The sequence below is a fragment of the Triturus cristatus genome, chromosome 5_2 (genome assembly GCF_964204655.1).
Source record: "Triturus cristatus chromosome 5_2, aTriCri1.1, whole genome shotgun sequence".
NCBI classification, from domain to species: domain Eukaryota; kingdom Metazoa; phylum Chordata; class Amphibia; order Caudata; family Salamandridae; genus Triturus; species Triturus cristatus.
In genome coordinates this window covers 996,323,970-996,345,373 of record NC_140588.1, presented here as the reverse complement: position 1 = coordinate 996,345,373, position 21,404 = coordinate 996,323,970, and the positions used below count along the sequence as shown (strand labels likewise).

General features: G+C 45.4%; 1 protein-coding gene across 5 annotated transcripts in view; it reads right to left on the bottom strand.

Annotated features, from left to right (window-relative positions):
• LOC146829558 (actin-binding protein WASF3-like) overlaps positions 1-21,404 on the bottom strand; it is a 415,127-nt gene that overhangs the window by 205,794 nt on the left and 187,929 nt on the right. For all 5 annotated transcript variants that reach the window (XM_085608254.1, XM_085608258.1, XM_085608253.1 and 2 more), the window contains exon 2: positions 20,321-20,480. In XM_085608254.1, the coding sequence (XP_085464380.1) occupies positions 20,321-20,453 (133 nt within the window). In that variant the 5' untranslated portion in view covers positions 20,454-20,480. The remainder of the gene's footprint in view (positions 1-20,320; positions 20,481-21,404) is intronic.

Here is a 21,404-nt window from a genome sequence, read left to right as displayed (position 1 = left end):
TGAGAGGGGGATTCCCTTCTCATGCATACCTGTACAAACAAACATTAAAAACAAGGACAAAACATTTGTAGAGAGAGTCAGTAGTCAATTTAGACATCCGGTCAACAATGCTTAGGTGGCCGGCACTATAGTGCATGGTGAGAGGACTATAGTCGGCTAGGTGTGATGGTACTGGTGGTGCCATCAGAGTGAAAGTACGCAACTAATTAAGAGCGTGGTGTGGCTAAAACACGGAAATCACACTGAAGGCAGGTGACTTAGTGTAGCAGGGCGCAAGGAAAATGTTCTTACGCTTTGGGTTATTAGCCAAGGCTTCCTGGAGGGAAGCGGTAAGGGGATGACCCTATGAGAGAAAAAGAGAAAGGCTGTGGGAGTTAGGGACCTGTCAGGGGAAAAAGCGCTTACCCAGTTTGTTGTTTGGAGGCTTGTCAGGATTGTCATACTCATCAATACAACAAGTGAAAGGAGGGTCTAAGGGAAAATAATTTAAAGACCTGCCCAAGTCCAAATCCCCTATTCAAACTGATGCAACTACAAAAAGGGACCGGGGGTCTAAAAAGAAACACAATAAGTGATGTATATGCTAACTGAAGGTCTTCTTTTAACCCTGGCAATCCGAGCTGAGCATGATTGCCATCAAATTATTTCAAGTGATAGAGCTAAATTGTCAAGCCCTGTAAGTCATTGTTATCACGTGGTAATCTGCCACATCCATGAGGATGACCGTTAGAACGTAAGGGTCTCCTCCGTGGCGAGCTCATATGCTCTCCGTGGATGCCATTCCCCACCAAGGCAAACAATTCATGCCATAAAGTGTGCAAAATAACATAGAAAAACTATGAAAAAAACTATGTAATGCAGTGCAGTGAAGAATAAAAAGGTTATGAGAAAAGATGTTTTAACAATATCTCTTTCCTCACACCTAGTAAAACCTGAAGGAGTTAAGTCGAGCTCCCGCTATTGATTCATAGTAGAGCACTATAACTCCTTATCTGAGGTCAACATGTTTCAGCCTAAGTGGAAGTGATCCAGGCTTTCATCAGGACCAAATCGAAGCTACTGCATATTAACCAACGAAATTTCTAAGCACTATAAGAAAGAAGAACCATACAACCTCGCTTGGTGCGAAGCCTTCATATGCAGGATGCAATCATCACCCTGATTGTTCAAGGTCCAAACCTCACCTCCCTGGAACCTTCCTCGGGTGTAGATGAGGCCCCGCTCTGTCCGTCGGTACCTCTGGACTCCCGCCGAGTTCAGGGAACTCTTCACTGCACATAGTTTTTTTCATAGTTTTTCTATGTTATTTTGCACACTTTATGGCATGAATTGTTTGCCTTGGTGGGGAATGGCATCCACGGAGAGCATATGAGCTCGCCACGGAGGAGACCCTTACGTTCTAACGGTCATCCTCATGGATGTGGCAGATTACCACGTGATAACAATGACTTACAGGGCTTGACAATTTAGCTCTATCACTTGAAATAATTTGATGGCAATCATGCTCAGCTCGGATTGCCAGGGTTAAAAGAAGACCTTCAGTTAGCATATACATCACTTATTGTGTTTCTTTTTAGACCCCCGGTCCCTTTTTGTAGTTGCATCAGGATTGTCATACTCACAGTCTTTCTGGTCAGTGCCTGCCTTGTACCTGTTGTCCCGCCGTCGTCCTCCGGTAGAAAGAGCCTCTCGGCGTGTGGGCTTTTTATAATGAGGTTAACGAGGTAGCACCGCCCCTAGATGTAGTTGCTGCTCATGCTCGTAGTTTGCACACTAGTCTCTCGTGCATGCTCGGTGTATCAGCGGGTTATTGCTCATGCTCATGAATTGCACACTAGTTCCTCGCACATGCTCAGTGTGAGTGCTTGATTTACAATGTAGGAGATTTGCACACTAGTCTCTCATGCATGCTCAGTGTATCAGCCGGTTGTTGTGCATGCTCATGAATTGCACACTAGTTTCTCGCACATGCTCAGTGTGAGTGCATGATTTACAATGTAGGAGATTTGTACTCCTGCCTTTGGCATACGCTCAGTTTGATAGCGCGATTGCGTGAAGGTATATGTAAAAACTAGATTATGAAAAAACTACAATATGCCGCCAATGATACGGGGTAGGGGGCAACACCAGTGTTAGGTGTGGCGTGGTCTTATATGCGCAGGCGCTAAGGGTTCAGTGTTGGTTATGTGTGCGTTAATGCTGGGAAAACATGCCTGCGGGACGCGCCGCCTCCCAGAGTGGTTCGGCCCATGAATTACTGTTAAGTGCGCGCAGCGCGCTAAGGTTGACATGGCAGAATGGGTGGGGTTGAAGCATGTGCCCAAGATGTTGGCAGTTTGGTGGTACACACAAGAGGGAGCATGATCAATAATTGTGTCCAGGGGGACTATGGCACGGGGGGCAACTGCGCACAGGCCAGGTGATGTGTGGGTCTAGGGTGTGACTGAGTTCCACGGTATGGCATCGTTGAGGCCATTGGTTTGGGTGGAAAGACGATATATCCAACGTTGTTCCTTGCTGAGTAATTTCTTCTCATTATCCACTGCCAGTTCCGGTAGTTGTTCAATGATGGTCCAGGTCAGGTCATTTGGAGTGTGTCCCTGGGTGATGAAATGACTGGTCAGTTTGCTAATGTTCTTCTTGCACCTGATTGTGCTCCTGTGTTCTGTTATTCTAGTTCTTATTTTTCGGGCGGTCATCCCAATGTATCGGAGGCCGCAGCTGCATGTAAGTAGGTAGATCACGTTAAGTGAATTACAGTTTGTGTGGCTGCGTTGAGTCCACACTTTGTCTGGTTCTAATATCAGTGTTTTCGTATGGCTGGTGAGATGGCACACGCTACAATCATTGCATGGGTAGTGTCCAGAGATCTTAGGTAGGCCCCACGCATTCAGGATAGTATTGGGTTCTCTGTTGGTCAGGGGTCTGGGGCGGGTGCTCACAAGTTGGTCTTTCAAGTTGTTGCACCTTTTGTAGGCAAACCTGGGGGTTTCCCATTGTCGTTGTCCAGAGTTTAGAATTTTCCAGTTTTTGCATATGAGTTTCGCCACCTCATTGGAAGCTGTGTTGAATGTGGTGACACACGTGATGGGTTGGTCACTTTTGTCCTTGGGTACCGTTTCCAGGAGAGCCTCCCTATTTTGGTTCCTGGCTCTTTTCTTGGTTTTGTTGATGATGGCACGGGGGTAGCCTCTTTCCTCCAGTTTCTTAGACAAGTCTGCCGACTGATTTTTGTAGTCAGTTACTTGAGTGCAATGTCTGCGTATACGCAGGAATTGCCCAAATGGTAGGTTTTCCCTTAGAGGGCGGGGATGGAAACTTGTGTAATGAAGGAGTGAGTTCCTTGAGGTAGGCTTGTAATAGGTCGTAGTGATCAGTTGGCCATCTTTGGCCCATATGTTCAGATCAAGGAATGCCAGGTGGCTTGCACTCGAGGTGCTTGTGAATTTCAGGTATGGGTCTCTTTCATTGAGCCAAGTGAGGAAAAGTTGTAGAGTTGTTTCTGATCCCTGCCAGATCATAAGGATGTCGTCTATATATCGACGCCAGGTGAGAATATTCCTGGTATAGGGATTGGTATTGGGAGTGATGTGGATCTGCTCAAAGAGGTGGACATAGAGTCCTGCCACGCTAGGAGCGAAAACGCTGCCCATAGATGTTCCGTTGGTTTGGAGGTACAGGCTTCCCTCATACTCGAAATAGTTTTCCTTTAGTGCTATTGTGGCACATTGGAGGATGAAGTCTCTAGGTGTGCGGTGCGGCCATGGGGACTCCATAAGTACCTGTCTCAGGACTTGGATGGTGGCGTCCTGGGGGATACTGGTGTAAAGACTTTCGATGTCCTGGCCCACCAGGAGTTGGGTTTCAGGGTTGAATTCGATGTTGTTGATGACTTGTAGTAAGTGTTTCGTGTCCTGGATGTAACTGGGTGTTTGCTGGACCAGTGGGTTAAGAAAGAAATCGCAGTAGCGAGAGAGAGGTTCCAAAAGGGAGTTGATGCCAGACACTATAGGTCTGCCTGGGGGGGGAAGAATGCCTTTGTGTATTTTTGGTACAGTGTAAAAGTATGGTACTTTTATCTTTTGAGGGCAGAGGTACTCTGCTTCTTGTTTGGAGATATGTTCCGCCTGGTGGGCGGTATTCACTAGGGCCTGAATAGTGCCTTGTAGTGAGTTGGTTGGGTCATGTTCTAGTTTCTTGTAGTTTCTTTGGTCGCTCAGTAGTCGGCGGCATTCGGTGTCATAGTCCTGCTTGTCTAAGAGCACAATGCCTCCTCCCTTGTCGGCAGGTTTTATTATGATAGAGGGATTGTTTTTGAGTTCCTGGATGGTTTCTCTGTCTTCCTTCGACAGGTTGTTGAAATGGTTGGTTGGTTCTAGATTCTCGACATCATTGTAAACAGCCAGTTCAAAAGTGGTGATCTCAGGGGGCACTGTGGATGGTGGCGGGGTGAAGGTGGATTTGGTCCTCAGGCCTGTGATGTTAGGGTTTTCCGTGGGGATTGAGTCATCCCTCGAGGATTTCTCGAAGAAGGCCTTGAGTTTTAGTTTCCTCATGAACTCCGCCAGTTCCACGTGCAATTTAAATTTGTCCAATCTAGTCGTGGGTACGAAGGATAGTCCCTTTTCTAGTACTGAGACCTGTTTAGGTGTCAGTGAAATGCTAGAAAGGTTAAACACCATGGACTCATGGGTTGCTTGGTTTATGGTTTGCTGGTTCCCGGTTGGCTGGGTGCCTTCTGGCGAGTGTTCACGCTCACTGGGTTGCCGTCTTCGGCCCAGTGTACTTGTGGTTGTGGGTTGTGTCTTCTCCTTACGCGTGTTCTTCTGCCCTGTCCTAAAAAAGGAGGCCTGTGGGGTCCATGGTTTCCTGGGAATAGGGGCATGGGGCCAGGTGTATACGCTTGTTGGTATCCGAAGTAGGGGTTTTGCATTGGGCCAAAGTTAGTTGGAGGCCCGAAGTAATATCCAGGTGGTCCTCCCTGCCAGTTGTTTTGCCAGCGTTGTCCGCGGCGGCCTCTGCCACCCCGTTTGTGTGAGCTATTGCTAGAGTCACTAGATGCGGAACTGTCATCTGCTGAGGAGTCTGAGGCAATGGATTTATTGGCTGGTGGGGTGAAGTCTTCTTCAGAGTATGGAAAGACTTTGGCATAACTGAATTTTTTGAAGTCTTTCTCAAATTTCTTGATTTTAGCTTGAGTCAGGTACTCCTTGTACTCGTTAATTTCTTTATTTTGATCGTCTAATTTCTTTTTGTAAGCTGTCAGGGTTGTTTTGAAGTGGCTTTCTGATAGTTGGATTTCAATTACAATCGCTTCTGAAAGACGTTTGGCAGTTTTTATAATTAGTATCATCCAGTCCCTGGTGCAATGCCAGGCGATCTGGGCCCAATCCTTCCTGAAGGTGGGGTCATCTAAGAAGATCCTGGGTGCGTAGGTGACAATCAGACCTCTTGGGGCCGTGTTGGTTTTGACATATTGGGCTAGGATCACTCCATGGAGGATGGTGCGGATCCTGTTTCTCTTTTTCTCAGTGAGGGTCTCCCAGTCAGTTGTTTGGGCTATGGAATTAGCGATGTTGAAATCAACTTGAAAAGAGGGGTCTGCGAGAATGTCATTGACCTCCTCCTCCGTAAAGCTAAGGCCATGGTTCTCAGCCATGGTGATGTGGTTAAACTCTCGCAGCTGTGCGCTGCCTATATATGCGTGTAACAAGAGGGAGAGAGAGGACTAGAAAGCTAGTCCATGTCCCCGAGGGATTTATATGTGATTAAACAAAGAAGACTAGCTTAAGTTGACCAAAGTGATGCAGTACTCAAAGTAGTTCTGTCACAGACACCTTGTAGGTGTATTCATGAAGCCCTCACCCACCAACCTAGTTGGTGGCATGCTTCATCATCGGGCCCACCCAGTGACACCTAGTATGTCCCGGGTGTGCTACGACGCCTGATTACAGCGGAGCTGGTATATTGCTGAGAGTGCAGTGAGGTTGGTGAATTGTGATTTAAAACGGCTTGATGGTGGTCCCAGTACCCAAGGGTAAATTAAATTTTAATAACTGGGCCGTCACCAGCGGTTAAAAGTAAGGCTACAGGACGTGTAAGGGTGGAGAGTTACTGCCCCCTGCGTCCTTCAGATGGTCGACATGTTTCAGCCAGTGCCTTAGAGTATTCTGGCTTTCCTCAGGACCGTTTTTAAAAGGGTGTGGTGAAAATAAAACAGACTTAGTGTTGTGGTACAGACTATGTGATACACTCACTAAGGCGTTTTTCTATGTGTGAGAGGGGGATTCCCTTCTCATGCATACCTGTACAAACAAACATTAAAAACAAGGACAAAACATTTGTAGAGAGAGTCAGTAGTCAATTTAGACATCCGGTCAACAATGCTTAGGTGGCCGGCACTATAGTGCATGGTGAGAGGACTATAGTCGGCTAGGTGTGATGGTACTGGTGGTGCCATCAGAGTGAAAGTACGCAACTAATTAAGAGCGTGGTGTGGCTAAAACACGGAAATCACACTGAAGGCAGGGGACTTAGTGTAGCAGGGCGCAAGGAAAATGTTCTTACGCTTTGGGTTATTAGCCAAGGCTTCCTGGAGGGAAGGGGATGACCCTATGAGAGAAAATGAGAAAGGCTGTGCCTTTCTCTTTTTCTCTCATAGGGTCATCCCCTTACCGCTTCCCTCCAGGAAGCCTTGGCTAATAACCCAAAGCGTAAGAACATTTTCCTTGCGCCCTGCTACACTAAGTCACCTGCCTTCAGTGTGATTTCCGTGTTTTAGCCACACCACGCTCTTAATTAGTTGCGTACTTTCACTCTGATGGCACCACCAGTACCATCACACCTAGCCGACTATAGTCCTCTCACCATGCACTATAGTGCCGGCCACCTAAGCATTGTTGACCGGATGTCTAAATTGACTACTGACTCTCTCTACAAATGTTTTGTCCTTGTTTTTAATGTTTGTTTGTACAGGTATGCATGAGAAGGGAATCCCCCTCTCACACATAGAAAAACGCCTTAGTGAGTGTATCACATAGTCTGTACCACAACACTAAGTCTGTTTTATTTTCACCACACCCTTTTAAAAACGGTCCTGAGGAAAGCCAGAATACTCTAAGGCACTGGCTGAAACATGTCGACCATCTGAAGGACGCAGGGGGCAGTAACTCTCCACCCTTACACGTCCTGTAGCCTTACTTTTAACCGCTGGTGTCGGCCCAGTTATTAAAATTTAATTTACCCTTGGGTACTGGGACCACCACCAAGCCGTTTTAAATCACAATTCACCAACCTCACTGCACTCTCAGCAATATACCAGCTCCGCTGTAATCAGGCATCGTAGCACACCCGGGACATACTAGGTGTCACTGGGTGGGCCCGATGATGAAGCATGCCACCAACTAGGTTGGTGGGTGAGGGCTTCATGAATACACCTACAAGGTGTCTGTGACAGAACTACTTTGAGTACTGCATCACTTTGGTCAACTTAAGCTAGTCTTCTTTGTTTAATCACATATAAATCCCTCGGGGACATGGACTAACTTTCTAGTCCTCTCTCTCCCTCTTGTTACACGCATATATAGGCAGCGCACAGCTGCGAGAGTTTAACCACATCACCATGGCTGAGAACCATGGCCTTACCTTTACGGAGGAGGAGGTCAATGACATTCTCGCAGACCCCTCTTTTCAAGTTGATTTCAACATCGCTAATTCCATAGCCCAAACAACTGACTGGGAGACCCTCACTGAGAAAAAGAGAAACAGGATCCGCACCATCCTCCATGGAGTGATCCTAGCCCAATATGTCAAAACCAACACGGCCCCAAGAGGTCTGATTGTCACCAACGCACCCAGGATCTTCTTAGATGACCCCACCTTCAGGAAGGATTGGGCCCAGATCGCCTGGCATTGCACCAGGGACTGGATGATACTAATTATAAAAACTGCCAAACGTCTTTCAGAAGCGATTGTAATTGAAATCCAACTATCAGAAAGCCACTTCAAAACAACCCTGACAGCTTACAAAAAGAAATTAGACGATCAAAATAAAGAAATTAACGAGTACAAGGACTACCTGACTCAAGCTAAAATCAAGAAATTTGAGAAAGACCTCAAAAAATTCAGTTATGCCAAAGTCTTTCCATACTCTGAAGAAGACTTCACCCCACCAGCCAATAAATCCATTGCCTCAGACTCCTCAGCAGATGACAGTTCCGCATCTAGTGACTCTAGCAATAGCTCACACAAACGGGGTGGCAGAGGCCGCCGCGGACAACGCTGGCAAAACAACTGGCAGGGAGGACCACCTGGATATTACTTCGGGCCTCCAACTAACTTTGGCCCAATGCAAAACCCCTACTTCGGATACCAACAAGCGTATACACCTGGCCCCATGCCCCTATTCCCAGGAAACCATGGACCCCACAGGCCTCCTTTTTTAGGACAGGGCAGAAGAACACGCGGAAGGAGAAGACACAACCCACAACCACAAGTACACTGGGCCGAAGACGGCAACCCAGTGAGCGTGAACACTCGCCAGAAGGCACCCAGCCAACCGGGAACCAGCAAACCATGAATCAAGCAACCCATGAATCAAGCAACCCATGAGTCCATGGTGTTTAACCTTTCAAGCATCTCACTGACACCTAAACAGGTCTCAGTACTAGAAAAGGGACTATCCTTGGTACCCACGACTAGATTGGACAAATTTAAATTGCACGTGGAACTGGCGGAGTTCATGAGGAAACTAAAACTCAAGGCCTTCTTCGAGAAATCCTCGAGGGATGACTCAATCCCCACGGAAAACCCTAACATCACAGGCCTGAGGACCAAATCCACCTTCACCCCGCCACCATCCACAGTGCCCCCTGAGATCACCACTTTTGAACTGGCTGTTTACAATGATGTCGAGAATCTAGAACCAACCAACCATTTCAACAACCTGTCGAAGGAAGACAGAGAAACCATCCAGGAACTCAAAAACAATCCCTCTATCATAATAAAACCTGCCGACAAGGGAGGAGGCATTGTGCTCTTAGACAAGCAGGACTATGACACCGAATGCCGCCGACTACTGAGCGACCAAAGAAACTACAAGAAACTAGAACATGACCCAACCAACTCACTACAAGGCACTATTCAGGCCCTAGTGAATACCGCCCACCAGGCGGAACATATCTCCAAACAAGAAGCAGAGTACCTCTGCCCTCAAAAGATAAAAGTACCATACTTTTACACTGTACCAAAAATACACAAAGGCATTCTTCCCCCCCCGGGCAGACCTATAGTGTCTGGCATCAACTCCCTTTTGGAACCTCTCTCTCGCTACTGCGATTTCTTTCTTAACCCACTGGTCCAGCAAACACCTAGTTACATCCAGGACACGAAACACTTACTACAAGTCATCAACAACATCGAATTCAACCCTGAAACCCAACTCCTGGTGGGCCTGGACATCGAAAGTCTTTACACCAGTATCCCCCAGGACGCCACCATCCAAGTCCTGAGACAGGTACTTATGGAGTCCCCATGGCCGCACCGCACACCTAGAGACTTCATCCTCCAATGTGCCACAATAGCACTAAAGGAAAACTATTTCGAGTATGAGGGAAGCCTGTACCTCCAAACCAACGGAACATCTATGGGCAGCGTTTTTGCTCCTAGCGTGGCAGGACTCTATGTCCACCTCTTTGAGCAGACCCACATCACTCCCAATACCAATCCCTATACCAGGAATATTCTCACCTGGCGTCGATATATAGACGACATCCTTATGATCTGGCAGGGATCAGAAACAACTCTACAACTTTTCCTCACTTGGCTCAATGAAAGAGACCCATACCTGAAATTCACAAGCACCTCGAGTGCAAGCCACCTGGCATTCCTTGATCTGAACATATGGGCCAAAGATGGCCAACTGATCACTACGACCTATTACAAGCCTACCTCAAGGAACTCACTCCTTCATTACACAAGTTTCCATCCCCGCCCTCTAAGGGAAAACCTACTATTTGGGCAATTCCTGCGTATACGCAGACATTGCACTCAAGTAACTGACTACAAAAATCAGTCGGCAGACTTGTCTAAGAAACTGGAGGAAAGAGGCTACCCCCGTGCCATCATCAACAAAACCAAGAAAAGAGCCAGGAACCAAAATAGGGAGGCTCTCCTGAAAACGGTACCCAAGGACAAAAGTGACCAACCCATCACGTGTGTCACCACATTCAACACAGCTTCCAATGAGGTGGCGAAACTCATACGCAAAAACTGGAAAATTCTAAACTCTGGACAACGACAATGGGAAACCCCCAGGTTTGCCTACAAAAGGTGCAACAACCTGAAAGACCAACTTGTGAGCACCCGCCCCAGACCCCTGACCAACAGAGAACCCAATACTATCCTGAATGCGTGGGGCCTACCTAAGATCTCTGGACACTACCCATGCAATGATTGTAGCGTGTGCCATCTCACCAGCCATACGAAAACACTGATATTAGAACCAGACAAAGTGTGGACTCAACGCAGCCACACAAACTGTAATTCACGTAACGTGATCTACCTACTTACATGCAGCTGCGGCCTCCGATACATTGGGATGACCGCCCGAAAAATAAGAACTAGAATAACAGAACACAGGAGCACAATCAGGTGCAAGAAGAACATTAGCAAACTGACCAGTCATTTCATCACCCAGGGACACACTCCCAATGACCTGACATGGACCATCATTGAACAACTACCGGAACTGGCAGTGGATAATGAGAAGAAATTACTCAGCAAGGAACAACGTTGGATATATCGTCTTTCCACCCAAACCAATGGCCTCAACGATGCCATACCGTGGAACTCAGTCACACCCTAGACCCACACATCACCTGGCCTGTGCACAGTTGCCCCCCGTGCCATAGTCCCCCTGGACACAATTATTGATCATGCTCCCTCTTGTGTGTACCACCAAACTGCCAACATCTTGGGCACATGCTTCAACCCCACCCATTCTGCCATGTCAACCTTAGCGCGCTGCGCGCACTTAACAGTAATTCATGGGCCGAACCACTCTGGGAGGCAGCGCGTCCCGCAGGCATGTTTTCCCAGCATTAACGCACACATAACCAACACTGAACCCTTAGCGCCTGCGCATATAAGACCACGCCACACCTAACACTGGTGTTGCCCCCTACCCCGTATCATTGGCGGCATATTGTAGTTTTTTCATAATCTAGTTTTTACATATACCTTCACGCAATCGCGCTATCAAACTGAGCGTATGCCAAAGGCAGGAGTACAAATCTCCTACATTGTAAATCATGCACTCACACTGAGCATGTGCGAGAAACTAGTGTGCAATTCATGAGCATGCACAACAACCGGCTGATACACTGAGCATGCATGAGAGACTAGTGTGCAAATCTCCTACATTGTAAATCAAGCACTCACACTGAGCATGTGCGAGGAACTAGTGTGCAATTCATGAGCATGAGCAATAACCCGCTGATACACCGAGCATGCACGAGAGACTAGTGTGCAAACTACGAGCATGAGCAGCAACTACATCTAGGGGCGGTGCTACCTCGTTAACCTCAGTATAAAAAGCCCACATGCCGAGAGGCTCTTTCTACCGGAGGACAACAGCGGGACAACAGGTACAAGGCAGGCACTGACCAGAAAGACTGTGAGTATGACAATCCTGACAAGCCTCCAAACAACAAACTGGGTAAGCGCTTTTTCCCCTCACAGCTCCCACAGCCTTTCTCTTTTTCTCTCATAGGGTCATCCCCTTACCGCTTCCCTCCAGGAAGCCTTGGCTAATAACCCAAAGCGTAAGAACATTTTCCTTGCGCCCTGCTACACTAAGTCACCTGCCTTCAGTGTGATTTCCGTGTTTTAGCCACACCACGCTCTTAATTAGTTGCGTACTTTCACTCTGATGGCACCACCAGTACCATCACACCTAGCCGACTATAGTCCTCTCACCATGCACTATAGTGCCGGCCACCTAAGCATTGTTGACCGGATGTCTAAATTGACTACTGACTCTCTCTACAAATGTTTTGTCCTTGTTTTTAATGTTTGTTTGTACAGGTATGCATGAGAAGGGAATCCCCCTCTCACACATAGAAAAACGCCTTAGTGAGTGTATCACATAGTCTGTACCACAACACTAAGTCTGTTTTATTTTCACCACACCCTTTTAAAAACGGTCCTGAGGAAAGCCAGAATACTCTAAGGCACTGGCTGAAACATGTCGACCATCTGAAGGACGCAGGGGGCAGTAACTCTCCACCCTTACACGTCCTGTAGCCTTACTTTTAACCGCTGGTGTCAGCCCAGTTATTAAAATTTAATTTACCCTTGGGTACTGGGACCACCACCAAGCCGTTTTAAATCACAATTCACCCAACCTCACTGCACTCTCAGCAATATACCAGCTCCGCTGTAATCAGGCGTCGTAGCACACCCTGGACACACTAGGTGTCACTGGGTGGGCCCGATGATGAAGCATGCCACCAACTATGTTGGTGGATGAGGGCTTCATGAATACACCTACAAGGTGTCTGTGACAGAACTACTTTGAGTACTGCATCACTTTGGTCAACTTAAGCTAGTCTTCTTTGTTTAATCACATATGATAGGATCTACACATGTAGAACTTTGCGGCATCTTGGAGACCCATTTCCACCGGGAAACCAGGAGGAAACCGGTAGCCGCGAGGGGGAATAACACTTGGTATAACAAATCCTGTAGGGAAGCTAAGCTAGCCCTTTTAACAAAACTAAAAAAGGGAAATAAGACACCGATTAGGGAAGCGAGGGTATATTTCAAGAAAGTCACCGAAGAAGCTAAAAAAGAATGGGAACTAAACAGATGGGAGGAGATCTCCTCTGCACTAAAGAAAAGGGACTCGAGGTCCTTTTGGAATCTGGTTAAAACTGGGTCATCAGGTTCCCAGCAAGCAGTTCAACCTAACTTAGGGGAGGAAATATGGTGTAGCTACTTTGAAGACCTCTACGCCTCCAAACTAACAGAATCAGATGCTCCTTCTCCCCTGCCAAACGAAACTTCATCTCTTTACCAGGGGGTGGTCCAAATGTGCATGCTTGCAGAAATTAAAATGACTCTGAGCAAAGTTCTCCCAAACAAAGCCCCAGGTTTAGATAGGATCCCAGGTGATCTATTTAAGAGCGAGCCGGACATCTGGGTTCCCTATCTACATGCTCTTTTCAATGCAATCTTGGCCGGAATGCCGTTACCGCCGACATGGGCCGGTGCCGAGATTATACCCATTCATAAAAAGGGCTCCCCTCTTGATCCGGCAAATTATAGGCCGATCAGCCTAATTGACGTGGCCCAGAAGATCTTCGCGCGTATTATATTAGGGAGGCTCCAAGCATGGATGGACGACTCCAACATTTTAACATCACTCCAGGCGGGTTTTAGAGCTAAAATGTCAACAATAGACCAACTGTTTAGATTACAGATGATCCACTGGAAATCCATTTTTTTAGAAGGAGGCAGCCTTTATCTCTCATTCGTAGATTTAAAGTCTGCCTTCGATATGGTGGATCGCCAACAGTTGTGGCAGTTGTTAAAAGGGGTGGGAGTGCCCCCCTATTTTTGCCATTTACTAGAGCGTTTACATAAAGATACCTTCGCCAGAGTTAGTTTCGGCCTAAACGGAGAACTAACTTCCCCGTTCCGAGTTGAGAAGGGAGTCAGGCAGGGTTGCGTATTAGCGCCAACCCTCTTTTCTCTTTTCTTAAACGGGCTGGTCGAGGATCTCCTGGCCTTAAGAGATGTAGACGCACCCAGGTTGGCGGGCAGGAAAATACCTGCATTAATGTTCGCAGACAATATCTTGCTCCTCTCCAGGACCCCAATGGGGATGGAAAGAATCCTGGATGGATTCGCTTCATTCTGCAGGAAAAGGAACCTGGTTATCAACGTGAGCAAGACTAAATATATGGTTCTCCATGCGGACACTACAAATCGCCCCATGCCAAAATTGGATGGCCTGCATTTAGAACGGGTGAGCATCTTTGACTATTTGGGCTTAACACTTAATAATAAAATGAATTGGGGCCCCCAGATATCAAAAGCAAACTTAAAATTTACACAGATAACAGGGGGCATCTTAAAGATGCATAAAGAAAGCCCACTAAAGCTAATCAGCCCATTAGTAGAGGTATACAAGGCCCAGGCGAGAGGGGTGGTGGCATATGGTGCTGAACTTTGGGGCCATAACACGGTCCAGATCTTAACCAAGTCAGAAAACCATTTTATGAGACAATTATTGGCACTACCTACGAGTACCCCCACGCAGCCTCTCAGGATGGATTTGGGCATACACCCAATTGCCGACCTGGTAGCCTCATGCCCGGTCATGTACTGGCGCAGACTATGGAGCACTCCTGAACTTGTCAACTTTCGGGAGGAATTGAAATCTATTCTGTTGCTCCCAAAGGCAGGTGCCATCCCGTGGCTAGCCTATGTAAAAAAATCCTTGAGGGCAATCGGGAGAGAAGATCTTTGGCACACACCTGAGGAGTTATGCCCTATCCTCCCAAAAAAGATTCTGGCTAAAGCCTTGGAGGAACATAACTTGATGCAGGTTCTACGGTCAGAGAATAGAACTAATCTGACCTCGGCATTTCTCGAGGTGAAAATCGGATATAGTTTTGAGCCTGCATTAGACTTGATTCACCCGCTAACCGCCAAGAAATTATACATGGAATTTAGACATGGATCACTCCCTCTCTTTTGCAGAACAAACAAGTGGGCTGGTTCTAGTAGACAGTCTTGTCCTGGGTGCGGTGTTGATGAAGAGACAGAGGTCCACGTCATATTCTTTTGTACAGCCTACAAAATCCCCCGTAGAAAATGGATCATTCAGCTCGCTAAAAACCTGGGGGTTAGGAATTATAGAGATTTGCTTAGGCTGTTGAAGTATGACCCATCCCCTTTATTCGTCACAGCGATAGCTAAATTTTTATTTTCAATGTGGTTAACTAGAAGACGCTTAATATTATGATAAGGTATATCTTTGTACCATTTCCTTTTAAACATAGTGATAAATTTGTTGTTCTGGTCTAGGTGTACGCTTATATGCCTTCTTATCCACACTTTTAATGTTGTATCTTTTTATCATATTTATTGTTTTAAAATATCGTGATGTATGAACTTTTATGGCTGATAGCCGAAATAAAGTTTTCTGACTGACTGACTGACTGATTTACTTGTCAGTCCCTAGTACAATGCACCATATGTGCCCAGGGCCTGTAAATCAAATGCTGCTGGTGGGCTTGCAGCACTGATTGTGCCACCCACAGAAGCAGCTTGTAAAATGTGGCTTAGGCCTGCAATTGCAGAGCCTGTGTGCAGTCTGCTGGAACTGCCATATCGACTTGGCAAGTGCACACAGTTGCCAGTCCCTAAACCTTCCCTTTTCTGCATGTTAGTCACCCCTAAGGTAGGCCCAAGGTACCCCTTTGGACAGGGTGCATTGTATGTAAAATGTAGGACATGTCCTGATGTGTGTGGCATGTCCTGATAGTGAATTACGGCCAATTTTGTTTTTCACTATTTCAAGGCTATCTGTTCCCATAGGCCAGAATGGGCAGTTTGATTATAACATCTCATAAACATAACTGACCCAGTGAACAAGATGGGAAAATAAAGTTTAGTATGCCTGAACTCAGAATGTTAAAGTGCATCTTTTAGTGTGGGTGATTTTAACATTCTGTGTTTGAAAATACCACTTTTAGAAAGTAGGTATTTTGTTGCCTAACTATCCAGTATGCCTCTGCTAGGTTTGTGTATTGCATGTCTGGCTTGTGAGTGACAGGAGCTGGGAGAGGGCTGCGGGTCCAGCAGTCTGATGAGTCAGTGCTGGGCTGAATAGGGCCTGTGTTGAATTTAGAGTAGGGGGAAGAGATTTCCTTTCACCTGCCAGGGCCAGGTCTGCTTTCAACAATGATGTCTCCACCTCCTGCCAGGAAACTGCACCAGAGATGACAGAACTGGTTTTGGCTGGGTACAGACACTCTCTGCCTTCAGAGACAAAGGATTTGTGTGTATAAAAAGGGGGACCCAGAACCCAGAATTTTAGATCACTTCTGGGAACCTTTGCAAGGAGAAGAAACCGGAGAGGCTGAAGGAAGAGTACTGCCCCTGTCCTGTTTGCTGTTTGGGGGTTGGCCTGCAGTGGTTACTTGTTGCCAAGGAAAGGAGAAAATGACTTTGCTGTTTGCTTTGTTATATTCAGGAAGATCTCCAAGGGATTTAAATTGAGCTTGCCTCCTGTCTGAAGTCTTAGGGACACAAATATTTCACCACCAGCTCCCCTGAATTACCTTGCTGGGAATTCTAACCTGCAGAGAGGTGCCTGCTGCTGTTTAGGACCTCTAGAGACGGTTTGTCTCTGGGAGCTGGAAGCGCAACGCAACGACGAAGAAGCGTGTCGCATCCGCACCACAACCCGACGCACCACCGAGCCACAGGGAAAAAGCGTGCCGCATCTACACCGAGTCCCAACGCATCAACGAGAACATCGTCGCAGTGCCTGCCGTGTGGCTGCAAAAGTTCACGCATCGGACCTGATCGTCGCATCACATCAAGCTCCATTTTGTCGCATTGGATCTTCCCATCGCATCGAGGCGCCATCTTGGCGCATCGTAACCGGAACGCAATAAGAAACTGACGCATCAACTCCCCACACAGTAAGGAAGTGACGCATATCCTCCCCTGCGCTGCAGTAAGGAACAAACACATCCACTTCCCTGAGTGTAAGGAACAGCGCATCACCTTCCCTGCGACCCTTTTGTTTGTTTTGCGTGATGCATCTAAGGTACTTTGTTGGAAAAGTGTTGCATTAACAACTTGCATTGAACTGAACTATTTCTACCATTGAAGAGCCTATTTTTGATACTGTAATGTGGATTTTTGTCGTTTGGTCTTGTTTAAAGGTTACCTATTTTTCTAAACTGGGTGGTGTCCATGTGTAGTGTTTTCACTGTGTTACTGTATGTGTTCACAAATGCTTTACACACTGCCTCTGAGATAAGCCTGTCTGCTCATGCCAAGCTACCAAGGGGGTGAGCAGGGGTTATTATAGGAGTGTAGCCCCCTTATCCTGGCTAGAAGCAAGGGTCCCTATTTGGACAAAGGTGCAAACCATTGCCAACTAGAGACCCCCATTTTTTAACAATACCGCTGGCAGAACCCGTGCAGTTTCCATTTCAGGGATCACAAAAGCAGCAACTCAGAGAGTATATAAACAGAACTCAAAGCCCCATTTACTTTATGTAGTTCCCATGTCTTTTCATATTCTACACCGTCTGCAGCAAAAAGGAGAATGTTAAGTTCTTAAGTGTCTAAGACTGGAACAAGAGGTCAATTCTATGATGTCATCCGAAGTCAAAAGAGATATATATATATCTATATATATAGAGCGAGAGACAGAGAGAGAGTGTGCGCGTATCAACCCATATTCAACAAGCATTGGCATAACCAATAGATCTCACCTTTGGGAGGTGTAAGTAGTTTTGCTGTATATGAGGAGTCCATATGTACAGAAAATATTATAACGTGTTCAACATTCCAAAATGTCCAATTTTCTTTAATATAGCACAGACATATTTAATCTGAGCACGTGAATTACTTTAAAATACATAACGTTCATGTAGAAATCATTTATTATTGTGCTGCATTCTTTGATACCGCAAAGAAATCATGTAAGAGGGCAGTTCATCTTATATTAGAACATTCCGCCCCTAGAGGGCAGAATGTTCTAATAGTGCATTGAATTAATTTCAAACTACACCACGTTATTTAGGAGGACACTTATATTCTTAAGTGCTCAACATTCCTTAACAGTGCACAGAAATAAATAATAAAGTGCATCCCATTGTTTAACAGTGCACCTCAATCCTCAACAGTCCCCAACATAGCACAGAAATAAATACAAGCATTTGCAACGCAATAGCTCTCGTATTTGCAAGAGCTTAAGCTATTGGCATTGTAAATGACAATACCTTTTATTGATCTGTTTTGATATTTAACACATAAATAAAAGGCATTGTCCTTTACAATGCCAATAGCTCAAACTTTTGTAAATGCGAGACCTATTTCATTTCAAAGCAGCGTCCGCCATTGTCCCGGGCTGCCTGGAAAGTGAATAATAATCCATTTGTGAGGCTGAACTACTTTAATGAATCGGACTCCTACTGAAGATGTACATAACACTAAATAAGTACACGGATTTACAGAAAAAAGCAAAATGTAATAAACAAGCTAAATCCCAAGAAATAAGACCATAATTACCTTTCTAACAAGAAAAGATTTGACATAGGAACATGTCAGAAGCAAAATTTAAACAGAAAAAAAGTATACTTTCCGTAAAATTACTATGTTCAAATGCCTGGCTAGGATGGACCTAAAATCACTGGGGTATGGCAAAAACATAATGACGTACATATATATATCGTATGGCATGAATATTGCACAAGTGAACCTGTAATGCTCCCTGTGCTATGTTCTTTTTAGAGGCATCCAAAGAAAACACTAATTTGGAAGCCATCCTCCGTGAATGTAACTTGAATTTGATTCCGCTTACAGCAGACAACTGTGTACATACAGGTTAATCCAGCACCCAACAGAACTGTAATTATCAGCAGAACGAGAAACGCCACCTTTCACTGCCACTCAGACCAGACTCCCTTACAGCATCCTAGCACTGCCAATGTCCCTTAAGTCAAAAGACTTTACCTCGCATGCAAGCCAGCAATCGAAAATGCCACAGTCCCATGGGATATGCAATTCATGCATTTCCTCTAGGGAAAAGGTTATGGTTGGTTCGAAACTTTAAATTGAGCTGAAACAGGTGGATTTTCAACTAATGGAAATCTGCCTATTTAAAATTTGGCTCACACATGATGAGCTATGATTTTCACAGGTTTTCATTGTTGAGTCAGAGATTTATGTGAAATACAAAAAAGTAGTAATGAACCAATGAAAGTGAAATTAACTCTGTTCCATGTTTGTGAATTAAATAGTCCAACTAAGTATAAAAGAAACATATGGTACAATTCATAAATAAAGTAAGGAATGTTACACCCAATGATTTACGAACTTGCATACACTTGAAAATCTGCAACACGTCACTCTCATGTTTACTGGAGAACTCTGGAAAACCTTTGTTAATTTACAATTCAGACTATACATAGACATTTCCGGGTTTCCAGTTTTACCTAGTGCATAATGGTGCATGGACAAATGCAATTGCAATGGTATTTTTTATATCCTGCCAAAAAACATGTATTACCCATTGAGAATACCCTTGATGATGCATCTGCCATAGAGTCTGAATTAAAAAACATGTTAATTCTGATACACGTAGACATCTCGCACGAGCAGTAATTTTTCACAGAGCACAAACTTCCTAGTGCTGCAGTTTCCAAAATAACGGGGCAGAAGAAATGTAGCGGCATTAGGCACTCGCCTCAAATACTTTGCGGAATGCTTTCCATTTTCTAAAACCTAATTCTTGCTGGCCATATCTCAAGAACCAGTTTCATATGAGTGCAAAAACACCCACCCGGAAAGATTATGTATGTCACCAAGAGGTCACCGAAGCAAGCTGGATCTATCCGCTGAACACACTGTTGTGCAAAAACATTATTCAGTCACTCGTTCACTGAGTATGTGTGAAACGAGGAAGCATGCAGCAGTGCAGACAGGGCACAGTGTTTGTAGACATGAATCCCACGCACCAGCCTAGCTTCGCAACGCATACGCAATTTAACAGTTTAGACTGGCGCATCCGATCGCTAAATATAACAAGCTTGGCAGCGCGACGCGAAAGTGAAAGCTACAGCAAAGTAACATGATCCACAACAGATGGGACCCTGCGCGCCACTGCTCGCTCCCAGAATGCAGCTGGCGCCCTGCTCGCTCCCGCAAGGCAAAGGCTGTGGGAGTGAACATTTATCTAAAAGGTGGGGCATGCGCCATTGGCGGGCTACAAAAAGACAATGACACAGGCAACAGCCAACCAAATGAGCGGGGGTAATCTGAGCCACACTGAAAAGTTTATACTGATTACATGAAGCCTCCCATAGTGTAGCACATGCGTGCTGCGCTAGGCTCGACCTAAAAATGGTAATGTCTTCATACTGTTGTTATATCTTATTGAACCAATACTATAAATGACAAAATCAAATTTTAGTAGTCTGGGTTTCAAAATTACAAAAGTAACAGTATTTGCAGTTCACTACTTTTAATAGATAATTCCGATAAAATATCTCCACTAAGGGTAACTTACTGAGACTCCCCAGCTGTTTAATGATGGCAGCTAGGGTGCTGTTCGTGACGCACTCGAGTTCACTGGTGACCCCATTTGGCACTGTCCCTCGGCACAAATGCCGGGGTTCAATATTCCTTTTCACCAATGGCATGTTTCTGGTGTAAGCTCACTTCAGCATCTGTAAAAAAGCACACATGCAATATTAAGAAACCAATAAAGCGAGAAGGAGAGACATTTTCAAAATGTTATAGACTGTTTCAGTCAACTCTTATTTTCACTAAGAAATAATGTGTCTTTTATAGCCTGAAGACGCGTCTGCAAACAGAACTGGCAACAGTTCACCCATGGTTTAATCAATAAGACTCCACTGTGTATGGAGGATGAATTTTCTTTCATATTTGTCAGAAGTACAAAATACTAAAATAAATCGGTTATGACTCTCAGGGTAGTTCTTGGTTGGCTGGTAAGAGTGCCTTCAAGCGCTTAACATGTAGTACCAGCACGGCCGCAGTTCACCCCTTGTGCAGATGTTTACAAGTCATTGTCTTTTATTTTTAATCTTCTGAATTTACAAAGTTCCTGGTCTCAGGTGTTCATATACATGGACGTCAAATCACCAAAATGCCATGGGTAGTGAAAGTGACATCACACTCTGACCTTAATGACATCACAAGAAGTGATATCATATGTCCTATGACCCTAAATCTCCACAGGAGGTTGTGTCACATGCCCTTAATACTGAAGTCATTGCAGTAAGTGACTTCACTGAAGTTCTGTAATGACTGTGTGATTATTATAACACAACACAGACAAATGGCCATTTTAGAAACCACCTATACTAGGGTGGTGACATGATCTTTGAAAGTAGTGGGATGTAATACTTACCATGAATTGTAGTGAGCCAGACCTCTTCTAGGTGGGCTTAGGGGAAGGGGAGGGGATGGTTCTCCCACTGAGAAAAATGGGACCAAATAGTCTATTCAAAAGCAGAATTTTGACAAATATTTGTTAAAATGCCAGAGCTTTGGAAAGTGTTTTAAAAAAACAGGGGTTCTCATAAGTGATATGATAAATATAAAAATATTAATTTAATGGGACACAG